Source organism: Vombatus ursinus, unplaced genomic scaffold, assembly GCF_900497805.2.
Source record: "Vombatus ursinus unplaced genomic scaffold, bare-nosed wombat genome assembly UNPS02014973.1, whole genome shotgun sequence".
Classification (NCBI taxonomy): domain Eukaryota; kingdom Metazoa; phylum Chordata; class Mammalia; order Diprotodontia; family Vombatidae; genus Vombatus; species Vombatus ursinus.
Genome location: NW_020954751.1, coordinates 163,304 through 184,731, shown reverse-complemented (window position 1 = coordinate 184,731; position 21,428 = coordinate 163,304). Strand labels below are relative to the sequence as shown.

The window sequence follows — 21,428 nt, the reverse complement described above, 5'->3', positions numbered from 1 at the left end:
TCTTTCTTTCTTTCTTTCTTTCTTTCTTTCTTTCTTTCTTTCTTTCTCTTTCTTTCTTTCTTTCTTTCTCTCTTTCTCTCTTTCTCTCTCTCTTTCTTTCTCTCTTTCTCTCTTTCTCTCTTTCTTTCTCTGTCTCTTTCTCTCTTTCTCTCTTTCTCTCTTTCTTTCTTTCTTTCTTTCTTTCTTTCTTTCTTTCTGGTATAGCATATCAGAATTCTACTCTTCTTCTATACCAATTTGTCTCACAAAGGTAGTTGCAAGGTTTCCAGTGTTTAAAATTGTAAACTAAACTTGTTCCATTTCTTATTGGTGATTTAACTCAAACAAAGTTTTTCTCTGAAAAAGGTAATGGCAATAGCTTCTTCTCACTACACTTTGTCATTTGTGTTTAATAAGTGAGATTATTAACCATTCTAACTATTCACACAGGAAATAACAAGGGGATGAAGAATGTCTGTTGTCCAGAAAATGATCATGCTGTTAGATGCATGGCTCATTGAGCTGGTCCACAAATATCTTACATTTTGGAAAGATATCAAAAGTCAACAATGAGCTAGGCTTAAAATTGTACAGAAATTGGGTAGAAATTGGGAAGATCACATAGGGCCTTTAATGGCCCCAAGCTTTTTCCAAAAACAAAGAACTCTGTTTTTAATGCTTATAGTCTTCTGGTGATGCTACATAACTCTAAAGCTTGGGATACCATAGTCTCTGAAGAAACCTCTCACAGAACCTTTCCCCCTCCCCCAACTCTGTTCAGGGATGGCTCAAGCACTTATGATACATGAAGTCTCTTCTATCCCTCTCAACTGCTAGTGCCTTCCTTCTCAAAGTACTTTGTATTTATTTTTATTTATTCTCTTTTCACCTAGATATCAGTGCAAATAAATAATAATGAATCTCAAAAAGTGGTTATGTTATTCAAATTTGTACTGCATTTTTCCATTGGACTGGAACCAATGACTACATTTTACATAATCATAACTTCAAATAGCTTGAATTCATAAACATGACCACTTCATGGGATTCACTGTTCACACTAACTGGGACTTGGCAGTATATTTATTCTGTATATATGTCCTTGATGTCCATTCTCTACACTCCCAGAAATATTAGCTCATTATTGATATAGATTGTTTGATTTGTTATATTTTTATTCTCAAAATTTAGCAGAGCACATCGAGTACAGTAGGTGCTTAAGAAATATGCTGAGTGATCATTAAAATTGCAGGTCATTCAAAGGACACTGGAGGCATATGAGAGCTGTTAGCAATCTGCAGCATGCTACTTATAAAGGATTGCACAGTGTAAAGAGTCTCATCCAGAACAAGTACAACTAGAAGAAGAGGTAGCCTGGCCACGTGTTGAAAGCGAGGAATAACCAAGGGACGAGGCCACTGGCACCAATACAAGTCAAGAGGCCTAGAAGAAGGAAGACCTCCAACACATTGGATGGGCTTCCTGAGAAGGACTCATGGGAGGGCATGGACGAGAGTCCCCCAGGAAGAGGAGAGAAGGCACAAATGGATTGAAATCTGTACCCATGGAGAGAATGCCTGCATCAGTGAGATCACAGATCCATCAAAATGAAGATTTTAAGGCTGCAGATCCCTGGGCTTCATCAGTATGTAGGAAAATGAGACCCAGAATTGGCACCAAATGTGGTTCACTACCCACTGAATATGTGATCCCATTGATGTGGACCCTCCCTTTGGTGAAGATCACAACTATTCCATGCCTTCTCATCCTCAGCAGGTCTTGTCCATGTTCTTCCCTGAATCCTCCCTCGAGGACCTACCCAATGTGCTAGAGGCCTCCCACTAACTTTTTCAAATCCCAGCTCTCACATTCACTAGCCATGTGACCTTGGGCAAGTTATTTTCCATCTCTGGGCCTCAGTTTCCTTATCTGTAAAATTAGGGGTAAGGGTTGAACATCATCCCTAAATATTTATCTATTAAATACTGACCATATGCTTGATACTATGGCGGGCAGTGAGAATTCGAAGACAAAAATGAAAAAGATGATTTCTGTGGTCTCTTCCATCCCCAAAACCTATATATGCTTCTGCAAAATGGGAATAATAATAGCACCTACTTCCCAGGGCTATTGTGAAAATACAATGAGACATTTGTAAAGCACTTTGCAAACTTTAAAATACTAGATATACACTATTGTTGTTATTGTCATTGTCTTCATCATCATCATCATCATCATCATCATTGCCTTCTTGGATTAACACATTTGATTTAAAAGATCAGAAGAACCACAAATTTAGAGACAGAAGAGGTCTTAGAGGTCATCAAATCCAACCCCCTCATTTTAGAGAAGAGAATATCCAAGATGATCATGATTCAGTGATTTGCCCAGGGTCATGCACCTTACAAGTATCTGAGTCAGGATTTGAACCCAGGTCTTTCTGACATCAAGTCCGGGGTCCTATTCTCTATATCATGCTGCTTCTTAAAGCAAATATAATGACATCCATTCACAGATTTTTTCACTATTCCACATCCTGTTGGCCCTGCTCTAACCACTTATCAAGTTTTTCCTCCATTCCATTCAACAAGTATCTCTTAGAAAGTGACATCCAAAGTTAGCTCAGAAACAAAAAGAAAACAAAAAGTAAAAGACCCCTAGGTTACAGGGGAGTGGTGGGTGTGTTGGCATATGTGTGTCTGTGCATGTGCATCTGTATGTGTCTGTCTGTCTGTATATATATATATATATGCATGTATGCATATGTATGTGTGTATTTATATGTCTGTGTGCCTTGCGTATGTATATGTATGTGTATATTGTATGTATATATATGTATTGTGTCTATGTGTCTGTTTATTTGTGTGGTGTATGTACATATATGTTAAGTATATATGCATCATGCGAGTATGTGCATGTGTGTGTGCATGTGCATATGAATACATGTGTGTGTATGTGTGTGTGCGTGCAGAAGTGCCTAAGCCCTTCCAGGGCTGGGAATCCCTGCTTGTGCAGCTGTGCCCACATTGATCTTTATTTGACAGGCTTTCTACAACCCTATTTTAAACCATACTAAGAAGTATCACAATATTTGGAGGGAGCAGCAGCACGCCAATTTAGCTTTATTTTTAGCTAGCTTTCTCCTGAAATGGTGGGTTATTTTTAAAGCTATTAACTCTGCTCTTCCAGTGTTCTCTCATTGGGCATGCTTAGAATAGTGCCTGGAACATAGCAGGTGCTTAATAAATGCTTGTTGACAGGACTAACTACAAGCAGAAAGAGACAGACAAGAACATAAGATAGATATGGATGTAACGTTGAATTGGGAGAGGTTAACACAGAACAAGTGTGGTACTTACTTTCAGAAAATGAGTTTGGAGTTTCCCACAGTGTTTTCCTCTTTGTTCACTGGAAGGGGAATAGAGCAGGTCTTTGGCTGAAATCCGTGCATAGGCCACTCGTTTGTTACCGCTGAGCATCCAAATGAAGACGTCAGGGATCGTATGTTGTGGCTGTTGGGATGACAAAAACATAGAGCTTTAACCACGTGGAGTGGCCTTGGATGAACCAAATGGTTCGATGTTGTCTCAGTTCTGCAACTAACCAGCTGGGCAATCTTATGTAATTCGTTTTACCTCTCTGAGCCTCAGTTTCCCTTTCTGAGAAATAAGGAGGTTGGACTTTTTAATGTCCCTTCTCTGTGAGATAGTACTTCTTGCAAGCACTTTCTGATGGAGGCATGAATTTGAAATACTTATTTTATTAAATCAACAAGGCAAACAAAATATACCTTCCCTGAGGTAAGAGAACCTTGGGACATGGACTATGACTGCTTTTAAACTCCAGTGTGCCAATCAGATCATTCAGGATATGAGGTTAAGCACCTTGGACAAGTCATTTGGCCTTTTCTTCCCAAAGTTTTCCATCTGCAGAATACAGTCATTGTCTGCTAGTTTTCCAGTTGTCTTACTAAATACTCCAATTGAATTGACAGTTATTTACTGATGATCAAGTTAATAATGAATACAGGAAAAGTTTGGCCATGGAATATTCTGGAAACTATTTAAACCAAAATACAGACAACAGGAGCAAGGAAAACATCGTCATTTGCTCCTCCAGGAGGGAGTCCAGGTGGCTTTCTGAGTGGATACCATACCAGGCACACTTCACAAACTGCTTTTTGTTGCATTGAAGAGCGGCTTTCCAAGTGAGAGACATGATGATTGTTGAGTATTTTAGCTCCATTTTAGCTCATTATTCAGGAGTTTGACTTGATTGCACAGACAATTAGACTTAAAAATCTATTAAATCTAAGCAGTGATGGATAGCACCCCTACCAAGTGGCCTGCTAAATGAGGCCTTGCCTGAAGTACTCAGCTCTTTACCAGTGCACTCATTAAGTGAAAACACACAGGTTGTCATAATTTATTCTCTTTATCTTCAGAGCTCAGTGGAGATGCTGCATTTTATGAATCCTACAATATGCTTGAGAGGTCACTTTGGCACCAGTTACCCAGGATTCTTCTTGGAAGTAGAATCTGAGGCACTGAAAAAGTTCAAGAAATTCTAAAAGGATGTGGGATCAGTAAGTAACACACAGAACCATCATCAGAACTCAGAGTTCCAAACATCTGAAGTTATAATGAAACCCCAAATGCCAAGGGTCTGCCTCACTGCTCATTACATTACTCAGGGATGAGGCACATGTGCAAAATAGTCAAGTCTCAGTCTCAACTCACTACCCAGGAAGCAAAATAAGAGTCAGTTGTATTATATCACTCATTCAAGAATATTATGAGATTTATCAGATATGATTCTGGAATGAGAACTAGCCCACTAGCCATTAGACCACTAACCATTAACCACAAAACATTAACTATCCCAAATTATAATGGGCAGCCTTCAGAAGTGGAGAACTCTATTCTAGATGTTCCACAGAAAGCTGGATGACTACTTATTTGTAATTCTGTAGTGAGGGGATTCCTATTCAGGTATGGGTTAGAGTTGATGGCTTTTGAGGTCCTTTTCAATTTTGAGATTCTGTAATTCCCCATAGCATTATTTTGACTATCTGTATATGTGTATATCCCACATAACCCTTAGTTTGGAAAATTTCTATAAATTAGCAAGCTTGATGAAGGATCTAGGACACCTAATCGAGTCAAATATGGAATCATTTGCATTATACAAAGCCTACTGAGGAATACTGGGCTTATACTTTGTGTGAACATATGTTTGTATGAACATATATATGATACACATATATACCATGTGTCTGTACATGTGTGCATAGATATAGATAAAGGAAATTTACCTTCCATAGGTGAACATTTTATTTACTGAAAAATAAAGGAAAGATAAAAGACATTTATTTGAGAAACACAGGTAGAAGCAGCTTTAGTAGAAATATGATTTTGGAAGAAAAGTGTTTGAGGAGAGACACAGAGTCCTGAGAGAATCTAAATGAAAAGAGTCCCTCAGAAGCAAAAATACTAGCTGATAATAAATAAGACTTCAGTACGTTGTTTCCCAGCAGTTGATTTTCATATTTTAGGACTTTGGTGTTTTTGGCTGGGAAACTGAATCAAAGAACTATTTGGAGACTATAAAACAATTATACATTGACTATTATATCTGACAGAAATGTGGATTTAAGGTTTTTCAAACTAAGAGACAAATCACTACATATGAGAAGGTCCTGATTTGAGGCAAGAGAGAAATGAGGAGTCATATGAGAAGGTGGAGTATAAAAATGTCTTGGATGCAGAAACCACATACAGGAGCTTTTAGATAGAAACTAACAGAGATAAGAAGTTAACAGAAGCAAGGTAGAGCAAAGATGGAAGATGATGATAGCAGCTGTTTGGAACTGAGTCCAGCTAAGATAAGCTGACTTGAGACAGACTTTGCAGTTGTTGCAGGGAGCTGGTCTGATTGGAGGAATGTTGTGATGCTGTAAGCTGACTTTAGAGAATAATGTTATATAGAAATTATATTAAGTTTGAACCCATTATCTCTAGACACTAAGATGATATAGGAGAGAATGTGGCCCTGAGGTGATGGAGGAAAATGCTTTTACTTCTGTTCTTGATATATCTTTCAAGCAAATATCCCTGTGTACAAGTTAATCGATGTCAAGTAGTTGAGCGGAAAATGGGGTGTGCCCACTGGAGGTTAATGGTGGAAGTTGTGGGGAAGAAACTCAAGAAAAAATACTCAGTATGCTGCCATAAAATGCACAATATGTTGTGTTATGATTTTTTGCCCTCTCTAAATAAATATTTTATGATTAAGAAGTAATGGTGTTATTTTGACTTACTTATTTAAATGGAGAAGGACTAAGAAGCTATAGATATAAGCAGTAGGTACATTACCCCAGGACCATTAGAGTTAATTTTAGTCATGTGACAGCTCCTTTCAGAAACAATCACAACCTACCAAAGTGAGTTCATATTGTGATAAGAGAGCAAACCTCTGCCCACATGCAATGTAAATCAATTTTATAAAATAGCAATGAAAATGTTTTCTTTAATGGGGGCTCACCTCATCAACCAAGAACCGGATTTTGTCCACAAAGTTCTGGGCTTCATTAATCAATTCATCTATAGACATCTTCTTCTTTTGCTGCTGGACAAGTCCTTTTGCATCAGTGGCCATTGCCTCCTACCGTGGGAAGAGACTGTAAATATTTTCAATACGCTTTACAAAATAACTACATTAAACCATTTGTCCCTTTTCCATGGCTTTGATCCTTGCCATTCCTTCTGACTAGGCAGAGATGTACATGGTCAGTATCAACAATCCTGACCAAATTAAAATGTAATTGGGAGATAAATAAGTAAAAATATAATAGAATGTAGATAATGTTAATATGTGGCTTTTTAAGTCAATTTGTGGCCATGGGGATCCTTATGTATGGTTTAGGGACCCTGTTTCTATTTAAGTTTGATACTACTGCTTTAGGGGCAACTAAGTAGTATGGTGTATAGAATGCCAACCATGGAGTCAAAAGGACTTGAGTTCATATCTGGCCTCAGACACTTATTAGCTGTGACCTTGTATAAGTCACTTAACCTTGTTTGCCTAAATTTCCTCATTTATAAAATGAGCTGGAGAAGGAAATAGTAAACCACTCTAGTATCTTTGCTAAGAAAACCCTAAATGGGATCACAGAGACTCAGACATGACTAATCAATTAAACAACAACAAAACCATGGCATTAGAGGGCCTCTCCCTACATTTTTGTCAGCTAAAATCCTACCCATTCTTCAAGACTCAGATCAAATGCTGCCTCCTTCATATAGTCTTTGCTAGTACATTCAACTGAATGTGATCTCTCCCATAAGGGATATAGTATTAGTACTGTTATTCTCATTTTATAGATGCAGTGAAGTAACTTGCCTGAGATCACATGGCTATCAAAGGGAGAATTGGGATTCAAATTCAGGTATTTTGACTTGAAGACTACTCTGAGTCTCTCAGACCTTACAAAAAGGTGGTTGTACTAATGCTATGCACCACTTCAGGCTTTGTCAAACATTTTTCTTGCCAAGAGTATACTTTCTATTAGTCCCTGGGCTTGTGGGACTGTGGATCTATGCTCATTTTCATGGTTGACTCAAATAATAACTCATATTCAGATAGTTTACAGTTTACAAAGTGTTTTCCTTAACAACAATCCAATGGGGTAAGTATTCTTCATTTTTCTGATGAGAAAACTGATGCTAAAAAAGGTTAAACGCTGGCCTCTTCGTCACACAACTAGTTAAATGGTAAATGAGATTCGTTGTCCTGGTCTAACTCCAGCATCCAGGGCTCTTTTCCACTATACTAAACCTGCTTTCCAAATGGTAAATAATAAATAGCATTTAAATTGTGTTCTGAGGTTTGCAAAACATTTTATAGCATTTATACTTTAGTAGCATTGTAAGACTGGTGCTTTTCTTATTCTCATTTTACAGATGAGGAAACTGAGTCTGAGAAAGGTTAAGTGAATTGCCCAGGGTCACACAACTAATAGGTTTCTGACAAAGGATTCTAAGTAGTCTAACTAAACTCAAAGAATCATGTTAAGGTCAAAATTATATGAGCTTAAGCCCTGTTCACTTCACACAGTATGACCCCAATAAATAGTTATCAAATTGACTCATATCTGGAACCCATGCAAAAATGTGCCTTCTTAAAGGTATTGTGGGTATTATTTCCACTTTACAGATGAGGCTTACAGAATTTAAGTCATATGCTCACGGTTATTCAGTATTTCAACCCATGTCTTTCTTGACTCCAAGTTCTATACTGTTTTCACTTCACTACCCTGACTTTAATGTGCCTGTCAAATGAGGGAATTGGATAAGACAATCACTAAGCCCTCTTCCAGTTCTAAATCTATGACCCCGTGATGAGATAAATGAGGTTAATTTAAAAGTCCGTGCTTTAATTTCATAATATAGGTAGCATTTTCACAGACCAGTTCTTGCCAACATAGCTTGAGTCGTTTCTGGTCCAAAGTGGTCTGGTTCAACATTTTGGGTTTCTTTTCTGCTTCAGAGATGAAGGCACTGTAAATAAGGAATGATGATATAGAAGGATGGTTAAGGATACTTATTTCATATTATTGTCAAAAGTTTGTGAATAGGTTCTCTGCTATATGATAGAGACACTGATAATGGGGTAGAAGAGAGATTTTCAATTTGATATTAAATAACAATGAGTCAACTTTCCTAAGGAAGAAAACACGAATCTGAAACACTGCTCAAGCATTAAATTAGGTTTTAATAATGACTTTTTTTTTTAATTTTCTCTTTCTTCCCAAAGTCCCATGGGTATCATTATAATTACAGTTAATAAAAGTGGTAATCATAGACTTGATACAATTTTCCTTCTTTCTTGAATTGCAAGATTGCATTCATCTGGCCCTCCTCTCCACTGACTCAGCTCACAATACCTCCGTTCCTTGATCATTAGTTTCTTGAGCTGCTGAGCCAAAGAAATCATCCTATGGTGACTAACATACTCAAGTAGATCCATAAATCTGATCCATTTGGTTGTTCCTTCCAACTATGCAGATCATAACCTCCAAACCAGTCCATCCTGTGGAACTCTTGCCTATTTTTCTGACATCTCAGGGTTATTAGTGAAGTACACAGTCTGTCCAATAACTGTGCCTAGCTCTTGCCGCCTGACCACCCATTTTCTTTTCCAATCACCTGATGAAATCCTTTACTCTGTTTCTTCAAACTTCCTGATTTTTTTTTTGTGTTGCAATCTGTTCACACCCACCACATGCCTTTTCATTGCCCTTTAAGTGAATCTCATTTTTAATCTGTCAAAGACTATAATGTTTTATGACTCATAGCCATATAGCAGCACTAATAAAATTTTGGTACATAAAAACTGTGTCTTTGTTTCTTAGAAAAATTAAAAGACCTTTGCAATTTCCCAAAGTTTATCCAGTCTTCTCTTTGATTCTTGGACCAATTTATTGACCATTTATACTGTCTGCCCAGGATATTTATATCTACATATGTATACATATATATACATACATGTATAAACATGTTTGTATATGTATGTATGCATATTTGTGTATAGATGTATATATTTCCTGTTTGTGTATATATATAATCTATATACAAATATATACACATAAATGCATGTAAATTTATTGTACATACATCTATAAAATATATATATGTAAACATGTGTATATTTGTTATACATAAATGTGTGAACATTTGTACATATGCATATGAATGCATATCTTGGGCAGATACATACAGACATATCTTAGATATATGTACATGTATATATACATATATCTACCAATGGATGAATGCTATAGGTTGTAATGTGCCATAATCTGGACAACAGACTTTCATGTATTTAGTTTTTCCCCTTGTTAATGATTAGAATGAACTCTTTTGAGTGGTCATAGATCTCTTCCAGAAGATTCCGCAGTGTCCTGGGGCTAGGTGCAAGCAACATAATACTGTACAATCAGAAGCATCACTAGCTATATGGAATTCCTCTTCTAACTGACCTCTATTCAAGATTTCCATAATGGTGATGAATACCTTTGGTGAGCATATATACTACCCTTTGAAGCCTCACTTGATGTTAGTGAGCAAAGGGTTATTAGATGAGGTTATCTTTGTTGTTATATCTTTCAAAGAATCTTAAATAATTTTGATGGATGGATGGAAGACATCTTGTTTGAGTAAAGCCTTTAAATGGAGGCTCTACTTGGCTAAATAAAATGTGTGGGTTTTTTTTTAACATAATCAACAAATATAGTAGAATTATACACACACACACACACACACACACATATATATATGTATATTTCAGTCAGTTGTGTGAGGATAAAGATATGGTCTACAGTGGCATATTGCTTGCAAAAAGCCTGCCTATTCATACTATCCTAATCAAGGATGATCTAATGTGCATATAGATGATTCTCAGAAAAATTTTATATAGATAAAAATAGCCAACATTTAATAGCACTTTAAAGTTTGCAAAACACATATATTATCTCATTCAATATTCACAGCTCTGTGCTTTTATTCTCTCCATTTTTACAGATGAGGAAACCAAGGTTGACAGATGTGCAGTGATTTGCCTAGGATCAAACAGCTAGGAGACATCTGAAGCAAGACTTGAACAAGACTCAGTCTAGCACTCTTCTAAGCTACCTAGCTGCCTCTAGGAAAGTATATAGATGGGAAAGTAGGTGTACAGGTGAGTGGCTGATGCAGTTACAAACATCACAAAGTCTTTCTCTGATGCCTCATTATGGCAAGTAGGCAACTCTGAGTTCTTAAAGGTTATGGCAGTAGAGGACAAGCTCCAAAAAAGGTCTGAAAAGGATTCAAATATAGGCTTGGTAACAGGCTATAGATTGTCATTCTGAGGACAAACCTGGCTAAACCTGGAGAGAGTTATCACTAGTAAGCTGGCTACTTGGGAATAAATTATTTGGCCATAACAATCCATGAAACAAAACTAAATCAAAAAAAAGATATGGTCCTAAAATTGTACGCAAAATAAAGTTCTATACACTCAATCCTAGGTTCTATTAATTTACAAAATCAAAATTAGTAATGTATTCCTAATTTTTTTAAAAAAATGCTACATTGGAGATCTTGGAAAACATGGTGATAGGTTTAAAATTCAACACAATCCATCAATGCTTGACATCCTCCTACTTCATCAGCCCTATATATGCTGTGAGGTGCCCTTAGATATAAGCTTTGAGCCATCTTAAGTAAGTAGTGCTGCTTCTTTTTAAAAAAGAAAAAGAAAATAATGATGAAAGAGAAGGGAGGGAAAGAAAGGAAGGCTATTTGAGAGCTGTGAATGGGAGCTCTGAAAGCCTCTCAGGCTGCTATTTTTAGTCATGCAGGACTCAATCTAGCTCTTGAAAAGTCAGATTACCAACAAGACGGATAAGAAGACAGTATAACTGCTAGGGAAAAAAATCCTAATTGCAAGGGGTATGCAGGCAATGCATAAAGAATGAGATGCTCTCTATATCTCCCTTCTTTCCTTCTCCCTTTCTCCCCACCCCAATCCTACCACCAAAGTTCATACCAATACTATAAAAACAGATGTTCACATATAGGACAAATCCAGTTTCAGTAAACTGCAAAGGACAGTCCTAAGTCTCTGAGAGTTTTGTTGTATTGACAATGCCTCGAAACAAGGCAGTAGTTGACAAATGCTTTGAAATGTTGTAGCTATAAGAAATTTTTCATTTATATGTTATTTGATACAATGAGATCTGTTTCCAAAAGCAAGGATTGCTAGAAATGTTTCTTTGGCATAATCACATTGGGAAACTATAGAAGACAATATCCCCCTTCTCTTCTCTGATACTGCTATAGGCAGTATTGGCCTCGATCTCTTCATGCTTGGCCTTCATGCTGGCTGGTCTGCCTGCCACATGTCTCTTCCCACTTCAGTCCATTCTCACTGGCTATCCCTCATGCCAGGAATGCTCTCCCTCCTCATCACCTCCTGGATGCCCTGGCTTCCTTTCAGTCCCATCTAAAATCTCATTTTCTACAAGAAGCCTTTCCCAGCTCCTCCTTATTCTAGTGTCTTCCTTCTGTTAATTAATTCCTATTTATCTTGTGTATAGGTTCATTGTATGTATTTGCTAACTTGTTAACAAATTATTAGATTATTAGATATTATAATAATTATTAGATTGCATGTTCCTTGAGGGCAGGAGCTACCTTTTGACTCTCTTTGTATCTCCAGTGCTTAGCAGTGAGTGTCTGACACATATTAATAAATACTTATTGACTATTTCTAGAACTCAATTTTCAGTGGTGCTCCTGTGATCTGTTGAGGGTGGGGCATACTTAGATCCTTATCGTCAGTTCTCCTCATCGGTATGGGTCCTCCCCCATCTGGTGCCTGCCTTAGTCCAGCCACACATTTCAATTCCATTCAGTTCTGGTCTACATCCTTCCATATGTGCTAGAAGCCCTCTCCTGGTTTTAGTGTTTTAAAAATATATCTCAAGAGTAACAATGTTATGCTCACACTATCTATTAATGGTCTTTCATTCTTACTATGTGGTCGTCCTTATCTTATTATGCATGCCCTGAGTGAGAGAAGTCATTGTTAAGTCCCTTAGTTTGGGAACTGTCTGAAGGAGTGAGGAGGATGAACACTGTCACTGACTAGAAAAGCTTCTTTCTATAGTCTTGGAACACACCATGCATCTAGGAAGAGTCATCAACCCTGGGCTCTGCCCCAGAAGGCAGCAGAGATGGGGTATTTAGCCAGTTTGGAAAGAATCATAGGATCATGTTTGGAAGGGACCCTCACTTTAAAGATGACAAAACTGAGATCCAGAGAAGGGAATGCCTAAGGTCATACAGCAAGTCAATGGATGAGCCAGCATTTGAACCTGGAGAGGCAACACTGATGAACAGCTAGGATGCTGGACTTGGAGTCAGGAAGACTTGGATTCATGTCTCATCTCTGACATTTACTAGCTGCATGACCTTTGGGAAATTCGAAATTCTCTGAGCTTCCATTTCTTCATCTGTAAAAAAGAAATGCGTTGTACTAGATGGGTCCTAAGGTATCTTCCAGTTCTAAGCCTATGATATGATGATCCTGGGATTCCAAATGTATCACTCTCTGCACCATGGTCACTCACTAGAAGCCTCATGAAGGTGACAGCAGTTAGCTGTGCAACTCTCTTGGCCCCTGATTATGGAAGAAATTACAGTAGATGGTAGTGCTGTTCAGTTGTTGTTCAGTCTTTCAATTGTGTTCAACTCTTTATGATCTCATTTAGGGTTTTCTTGGCAAAGATACTGGAGTGGTTTGCCATTTCCTTCTCCAGCTCATTTTACAGATGAGGAAACTGAGGCAAACAGGGTTAAGTGAGTTGCCTGGGGTCACATGGCTATTAGTGTCTGAGGCGAGTTTTGAATTCAGAAAGATGGGTCTTCCTGACTCCTGCCTGACCCTTTATCCACTGTGCTCCCTAGATGCCCGAGGAATACCTTAGTCATGTCCAGATACCATAGATAGCCATAAGAGGTGCAATAGGTTCTCACCATACTGTGAGGTATAATCAACAGTACTGCAGCTCTCTTAGTTTATACATGAAAAGCCCTACCTCCTGGGGTAAGCCGGTGCTCAAAGGCTTCTGAAGCATAACCTGGCCCTCAGGTCCTCATTAGATGATGTGGCTAATGTAAAAGGTTAACACTCATAACAGAGGTGCCTGTGATCATTAAGCTCTACAGTCTTCTCTTGACTTACAGAATCAAATATCTGGAATTGTAAAGTACTGCAGACTCCATAAACCCCATCCTTTTACAGAAGAAGAAACTGAGACCCAGGGAAATCAAGCGATTTGTGCACAGTCACACAGGCAGTAAGAATCAGAAGTGGGATTTGAACCAAGGGTCTCAGACTCCAGAAGCAGCTGTGTTTCCATCATAACAGAGTCAGGACTATGGATAGGTAAGGGAAGCAGTTGCTTAGAGTACAATATACAGGGTGGTAAAAGAGGTCCCTTCTAAATGTCTTATGAATGCATGTGGCAGCTAGGTGGTTCAGTGGTTAGAGCATCGGGCCAGGAGTCAGGAAGACTCATCTTCCTGAGTTCAAATCTAGCCTCAGACATTTACTAGTTGTGTGACCCTAGGCAAGTTGCTTAGTCCTGTTTGTCTCAGTTTCCTTATCTGGAAAATGAGCTGGAGAAAGAAATGACAAATCACTCCAGCATCTTTGTCAACCCAAACGGTGTCATGAACAGTTGGACACAACTGAGACTACTGAACAAAAATAACAAATGAATGCATGCATTTAAATACTACAAAATTTCATTCCTTATTTCAGATAGAGATTTATTTTGCATTAAGTCAACTGTCATGGATAACAATGGAAGCTCAAAGTCACTGATGGAAAGTAATATGTAGCTTGTCCCCTCTGCCCTCCCAATCCACTGTTTTGGGCTTTTTTGCTGCTCTCTAATGCACTTATCATGTAATATTGTGTATTATAGTTCTTTGTGTATCATGTCCCCCTAATAGGCTGTGAGCCCCATAAGGGCAAGGATGAGTGTCTGCACCTTCCTCAGTACTAAGCACTGTGTTCTGCACACTGCAGGCACTAAATATATGGGTTTTTTTTGCATGAATGAATATAAATATGAGTGAATGTTCAAACCTTATCCTGGTTCTGAGCATCAGTGGTTATGGACTGAAGGGAAGAGACAGATTATTTTGAATGATAAAGTGGTTAGCTTTCCAAGGTGCTATTTCAACTTTGTGTGTTGGGTGAGATCCGCTAAAGCCCGGCTCTCTCTGCAGCTTCATCTTCAAGAAGGTGGCCTGGATTTCTAAAAGCTATGCTACTGGAGTATAAGCTCTGATAGGTCTGACCAAGCTGGAAAAGCTTCTAGTAGAGGTTCAACTACAGATTGTCCCTGGAGAACCAGCTTAGCTTAACTATGTTTAGAGACATTCATGAACAGAAGGCTCAGCACCAGGTAGTGAATTATTTGTTGGTTGTGGCAAGTTATTTGACTACCTACTAAGGACGGAGGGTTTTCAATATACCTCAGAGGATAATAATAATAATAATAATAATAAACTATTATATATCATCATTATAATAATAACATAATAGCTAGCAGGCATATAGTGCCTTAAGGTTTATAAAGTACTTTACATTTGTTATCCTATTTGAGTTTCACAACAACTCTGGAAGGAAAGTACTATTATTATTCCCATTTTATAGATGAGGAAACTGAGGCTGAGAAATGTTAAGTGATTTGACCAGGGTCACACAGCTAAGAAGTGTTTGAGCCAGTAAGTTTTCTTCCTAACTCCAATTACAATACTCTATCCACCTAGCTGTGTAGTGGAATACACAGAAAGGGGAATGGCCAAACAAGGTGTGATATATGGACATAATGGAATATTATTGCAGTGTAATAAGTAACTACCATGAGAAATTCAGAGAAACATAGGAAGACAATATGAACTAAAGCAGAGTGAACCAGGAAAACAACAAACACTATGACTATAATAGCATAAAAGAACATGAAGACAAATGCTATAAATTTGTAATGAGGTAGCTTACATAGTAGCAAGCACAATGGATTTGGAGTCAGAAAGACCCAAGTTCAAATCCCACCTTAGATACTTACCAGCTGTGTGACCCTAGGCAACTCAATAAGCATTTATTAAGTACCTGCTACATCCCAGGCACTGTGCTAAATGCTTAAGATACAAAAAAAGGCAAGAGATAAGGCAAAAGAACTCAGTCTTATGGGGAAGACAACAAAAAGATATGTACAAATAGGCTATACAGAAAATAAAGAGGAAATAATTAACAGAAGGAAGGTACTATGGTTAAGAGGGATTGGGGATAGCTTCCTATAGAAGGTAGGGTTTTAGCTGGAACTTGAACAAAGCCAGGGAAGAAAATTGGCAGAAACGATGAGGGGGACAGCCAGAAAAATGTTCACAGCCTACAAATGGAGTGTCTTGTTTGTTTAATAGTAAGGAAGTCCACTGTCACTAATTCAAAGAGTACATGCAGAGGTGTGAAGTGTAACAAGACTGAAAAGGTAGGAGGGGCCTGGGTTATGAAGGGCTTTAAATGGCAAACAGAAGATTTGTATTTGATCCTGGATGTTATAGGAAGTCACTGGAGTTTATTGAGTAAAGGATTGACATGATCAGAACTACGCTTTAGGAAAATCACTTTAGAGGCTAAATGGAAGACAGATTGGAGTGGGAAGGGACTTGAGTCAGGCAGAACAATCAGTATGGTACTCAATACTTCAAGCATGAGGTGATGAGGGTCCGTACCAGAGCGGCATCAGTGTCAGAGGAAAGAAAGGGGTGAATTCAAGAAATATTGCAAAGACAATATCAATAGATCTTCACAACAGCTTGGATATGGAGGGGGGCAGTGAGAGATAGTAAGGAATCCAAGATGAGTCCTAGCTTGTGAGCCTGGGGGATTGGGAGGATGGTATTGCCCTCAACAGTAATAGAGAAGTTTGGGAGGGGAGAAGAAGTATTAGGGGGAAAGACAGAAAGTTCAGTTTTGGACATGTGGAGTTTAAGCTATCTACTGGATATCCAGTTCAAGATGTCTAAAAGAAAGTTGGAGATGAGAAGTCAGCAGAGAGATTGGAGCAGGAATGATACTTTTAAAAATCAGCAGCACAGAGATGATAATTAAATCCATGAGAGCTGATGAGATCATCAAGTAATAGAAGGAAAAGAAAAGAAGGCCTAGGACAGAACCCTGTGGGACACCTATGGTTAATACATGTGGTGTGGATGAGAATCCAGCAAAGGAGACTGAGAAGGAACAGTCCAGGAGCTAGTGGTGTTCTGTAAACCTAAAGAGAAGACAGTATCAAAGAGAAGAAGGTGATCAACAGTGTCAAAGGCTGCAGAGAGGTCAAGAAGGATGAGAATTGAGAAAAGGTCATTGGATTTGTCAATTAAGAAATCATTACAGGGCAGCTAGGTGGTGCAGTGGATAGAGCACCAGCCCTGATGTCAGGAGGACCTGAGTTTAAATCTGGCTTCAGACCAAACACTTGACACTTACTATCTGTGTGACCCTGGGCAAGTCACTTCACCTCAATTACCAAAAAAAAAAAAAAAAGGAATCATTGGTAACTTTAAAGAGAGTGGTTTTCAGTGGAAACATAAGGTCAGAAGTTGGATTGTAAAGGGTTAACAAGAGAGGAAGTAGAAGTTTCTATTGTAGACAGTCTTCTCAAGGAGTTTTGCCACAAAGGGAGAAAAGACGTAGGATGATAAAGGGGATGGAAGGATCAAGTGAGAGGTTTTTTAAGATGAAGAAAATTTGAGCATATTCGTAGGTAGTAGAGAAGAAACTAGTAGAATGGAAAAGATGAAGATAATAGAGAGTGAAGACGACAGAGGTGGGAATCTATTGGAGGACACCAGATAGGATCACTTGTGCAAGTAGAAGAGTCTGCCTTGGCAAGGAAAGGATCCACCTCTTCATGTGAGATGGAGTGAAGGAGGAGATAGTGGCAGAAGGCATCTGAGTGATATGAGATGAGGAAGAGGAGAGAGGAGGGAATAATGGCAAATGGCTTCAATTTTTTTTCTATAAAATATGAGACAAGGTTCTCAGCTGAGAGAGTAAAGGGGGAGCCATGAGAGGTTTGAAGAAGGATGGAAAGGTTTGGAAGAGCCAATGTGAAAAGTGGGGTAGTGAACCGATAAGGGAGGTAAAGTAGGATCGCCTGGTGGCAGTGAAGACCCACTTGAGGTTGTGTAACATAAATCTGTGGTAGATCCAGTCAAAATGGTGACATGGTTTTCTCTGCCTTTGTTCAGCAACATATGTATAGTAATAAAGGCAGTGGGTATTGAAAGTGGTCCAAGGCTGAGAGTTGGCAAGGCACAATTGGCAACATGATTTTGTTTTGTTTTGTTTTGTTTTGAGGATGGAGAAGACTCAAGAGAAGAGGATGCTGTAAAGTTAAACTAGTTCACCAGATGGTCGTGAAGGAGAAAAGAGACAAGAGTGCTTTGTGCCGGGGCAATGGCTTGAGAGAGAACTGAGGGATCAAGGAGGGTTTGGAGGTCGTGGTGTGGACAAATGAGGACTTGGTTTGGGAAGGCAGAAAGAGTGGTGGAAAGCCAATAGATTATGGTCAGATAAGGGGATTTCAGAATTCTTGAACATGGAGATGGTACATTTGTGGGTGATGGCAAGATCAAGGTCTGACCATCTTTGTGTGTAAGTGAGATGGGGTGAAAGAGTAGCTCATGGAAGGTTGAGTAGGTGGAGGAGCTGAATGCTTTACAGAACTAATCTGTAAGATGGGTATGCCTTGCAGGCTATTTGGAGGCTCAGATAAGATCATCTATGTAAAGTGCTTCACAAACCTTGAAGTCACACACATATGCACATGTATATTACATATGCAAGTGTGTGTGTGAGTGTGTGTGTGTGTTAGCTATTAATGACTAGTCTTAGCCCTGCAAAGAGATAAAGAATTGTACTTCTCTATTTTCTTGGAGAGGTGGGAGGCTTTGGGTTCAGAATGCTGCAAATGCTATCAGACACAGTTACCCTATTGTCTTTGCTTAACTGTTCTTTGCGGTGGGAAGAGGCTGCTTAGGCTAGAGAATGGAGCAGAGGAGAGGGAGGTATTAGAAAATAATGATGCTGTTTTGTTAAAATAAAAGGTATCAAGAAAAAAAAGAGAAGGTTAAAAAAAAGCCTATGCATCAGTGGAAGGGAGCATTCCCATGGATAAGAATCCCTGAATTATTGAAGTTTGTTTGAGAAAGACCTATGAAGTTTAACTTTTGTTTCAATTGTTTAAGAACAGGGAGGTAACTGATGACTCAGAATGCAGATGGAAGCATTTTTTTTCTTTCTTGCCTTTTTTCTGATAATGGTTTATATGGAAATTTACTTTGCATGACTATAATATTTGTAACAAATTTTATTTTTCTTGCCTTCATGGATAGGAGAAGGAGAGAGGAGGGAAGAAATTTGAACTTGAAAAAGAATTTTTAAAATCTCTGTGCTTTAAAAATAAATAAATAAAAATTAAATTAATAAAAAGAGAACATGTAGAAGAAATAACCAAAAAAGTGCAGAAGGAAACATAAAGAAAGAAATTTTGTTACTATCTTGTTGCACTGTAAAAAATATATATATATATAACATGATGAGGAATTTAAAATTGTCAAGTTGCAGCTTTGACTGCATAGCTGGTCAGTTTCTCCAGGCAATTAAAAACACGTTTCTCAGAAGAGGTTTTATTTTGTTTCATCCCCTCTCTCCCCAACCTGCTTTGTAGTTTCCAATTAATTAAATAGGGACACTTCTCTTAAGTACCTGCTTTGACTGATAAAGTAGTTGAGAGCAGCCTTCATTTTCCTTTCTGACTCTTCCTCTGAAACTTTGATCAATTCTTTGACTTCTTCTATACTTTCTTCCTGAAAACAAAAAGCAAAGGAAAAAACTCATGAGCTGCTTCAGAGGGGTCTTACCTGTCACCTGCTATGATCACCTATGTTGCATTTGTCTAATTTTATGTGATACCAGGTTGGGGAGGGATGTTCCCCAGGCTTTTTATACCTGGGGCTGTCTTGCACTAGATATTGATTAATCACTCAATTAGCATACACCTATTAAGCACCCTAAGGGCCAGACCCTGTGCTAGGCATTGGGGATACAAACAGAAGTCCAATTTGATCCAATCCTCTCCTGTTTCTTCCAGGCCTCATCATTCATTCCTCTACATTCTACTAACACACTAGAGCCTTCTCCAATCTTAAAAAGCCTTCACTTAACCCTCATATCCCCTCAAGTTACCTTCCTATATCTCTCCTCCCTTTAATTACCAGGCTCCTAGAAAAAGTCAGTTTTACTCACAATTGCTACTCCTTCACTTCTTAACCCCATGCCATCTAGCTTCTTACCTTAATACTCCAGTGAAACTGCATTCTCCAAAAATGACAAAGATTGCTTTTTTTTCAAAATTCAGTCCCCTTTTCTTAGTCCTCATCTTTTTTTTTTAATTTCAGAAGCTTTTGATACTATTGACTACCTCCCTAGTACCTTCTTCCTCTGGCTTCTATGACTCTTTTCCATAGGTGTTTAATATATGTTAATTCATTGGTTGGTTGGTTCTCCACTCCGGCCTGATCACTTATTCTCAGTCTCTTTTGTTGGATCATTATTTATCTCCTATCCACCCTCTCTCCCCATGACCCCATCCCCAAGGCTGGCTTCTTCTCAAATTTTATCCTGGGAGCTCTTTTCTCTCCACATTTTCTCCCTTGCAGAATTCTTCTGATATCATGGCTTCAGCTGTCACTTATGAACCAGGAAAATACACTAGAAGGGATCAGAAAATTTGAGCTATCCAACTGCCTCATTTTTTAAAGAGGAAACTGAAGATCAGAGAATTTCAGTGACTTACCAAAGATCACACACGTAGTAACTAGCAGAGTTAGGAGTTAAACCCAGGTTCTCTTTGTAATATATCATTCTACTTCCCTGTACTTATGGATGATTTGGTATTATATATATGTTGTATATGTGTGTACATGTGTATATATATATATATATAATTAATATATATTTAATTGCTAGCATTTTTTATAGAGCTTTAAGGCTTACCAAGCACTTTGCATGTGTTAACTCATTTGATTTTAAAATGACCATTCAAGGTAGTTGCTATTATAATCCCTATCTTAAAGATGAAGAAACAGAGGTAAAAAGAGATCAAGTGTCTTGCCTGGAGTCACACAACTAATTAAGTATCTGAGATAAGATTTTAATTCAAGTCTTCTGACTCCAAACTCTGTTTTCTATCCATAGTACCACCTATCTGTCCCTAGCTGTGGCTATATTTTCCTTCAGGAATGAAAGCTCCATGAGGGAAGGAATCTTGTCTTATTTAAACTCTGTATCTCCCCAAGCTAGCACCATGCTGAATACACAGAGTGTAGTAAGTATAAATAGAGCAGCCAGGTGGCACAGTGGATAGAGCACCAGCCCTGGAGTCAGGAAGAGAATAAAAGGATTGCTCTAGGTCATTAGAATACCAAGCCTGGAGTCACAAAGACTCCCCTATCTCAGCTCAAATCTAGCCTCAGACACTTATTAGCTGTGTGACCCTAGGCAAGTTATTTCACCTTTTTACCTCAGTTTCCTCATCTGTAAAATGAGCTGAAGAAGGAAATGGCAAACTACTCCAGTATCTTTGCCAAGAAAACCCCAAATGGGGTCACAAAGAGTTGGAAATGACTGAAAAATGACAGAACAACACCAACAACAATAAATATTTAAATGTAATTGAATCAGTACTCTTAGAAATATATTTGTCCAAAATAGAAGAACCAGCCTTACACATAGATGAAGCCATCTGCCAAGTAACTAGGCAT

General features: G+C 38.3%; 1 protein-coding gene across 1 annotated transcript in view; it reads right to left on the bottom strand.

Moving 5' to 3' along the window:
- Positions 1–21,428, bottom strand: part of LOC114030669 (fer-1-like protein 6) — a 193,259-nt gene that overhangs the window by 118,844 nt on the left and 52,987 nt on the right. Inside the window, exons 14-17 of the mRNA XM_027845520.1 lie at positions 19,372–19,472; positions 8,447–8,537; positions 6,523–6,642; positions 3,339–3,491 (exon numbers count right to left, since the gene is read on the bottom strand). Of these exons, the coding sequence (XP_027701321.1) occupies positions 3,339–3,491; positions 6,523–6,642; positions 8,447–8,537; positions 19,372–19,472 (465 nt within the window). The remainder of the gene's footprint in view (positions 1–3,338; positions 3,492–6,522; positions 6,643–8,446; positions 8,538–19,371; positions 19,473–21,428) is intronic.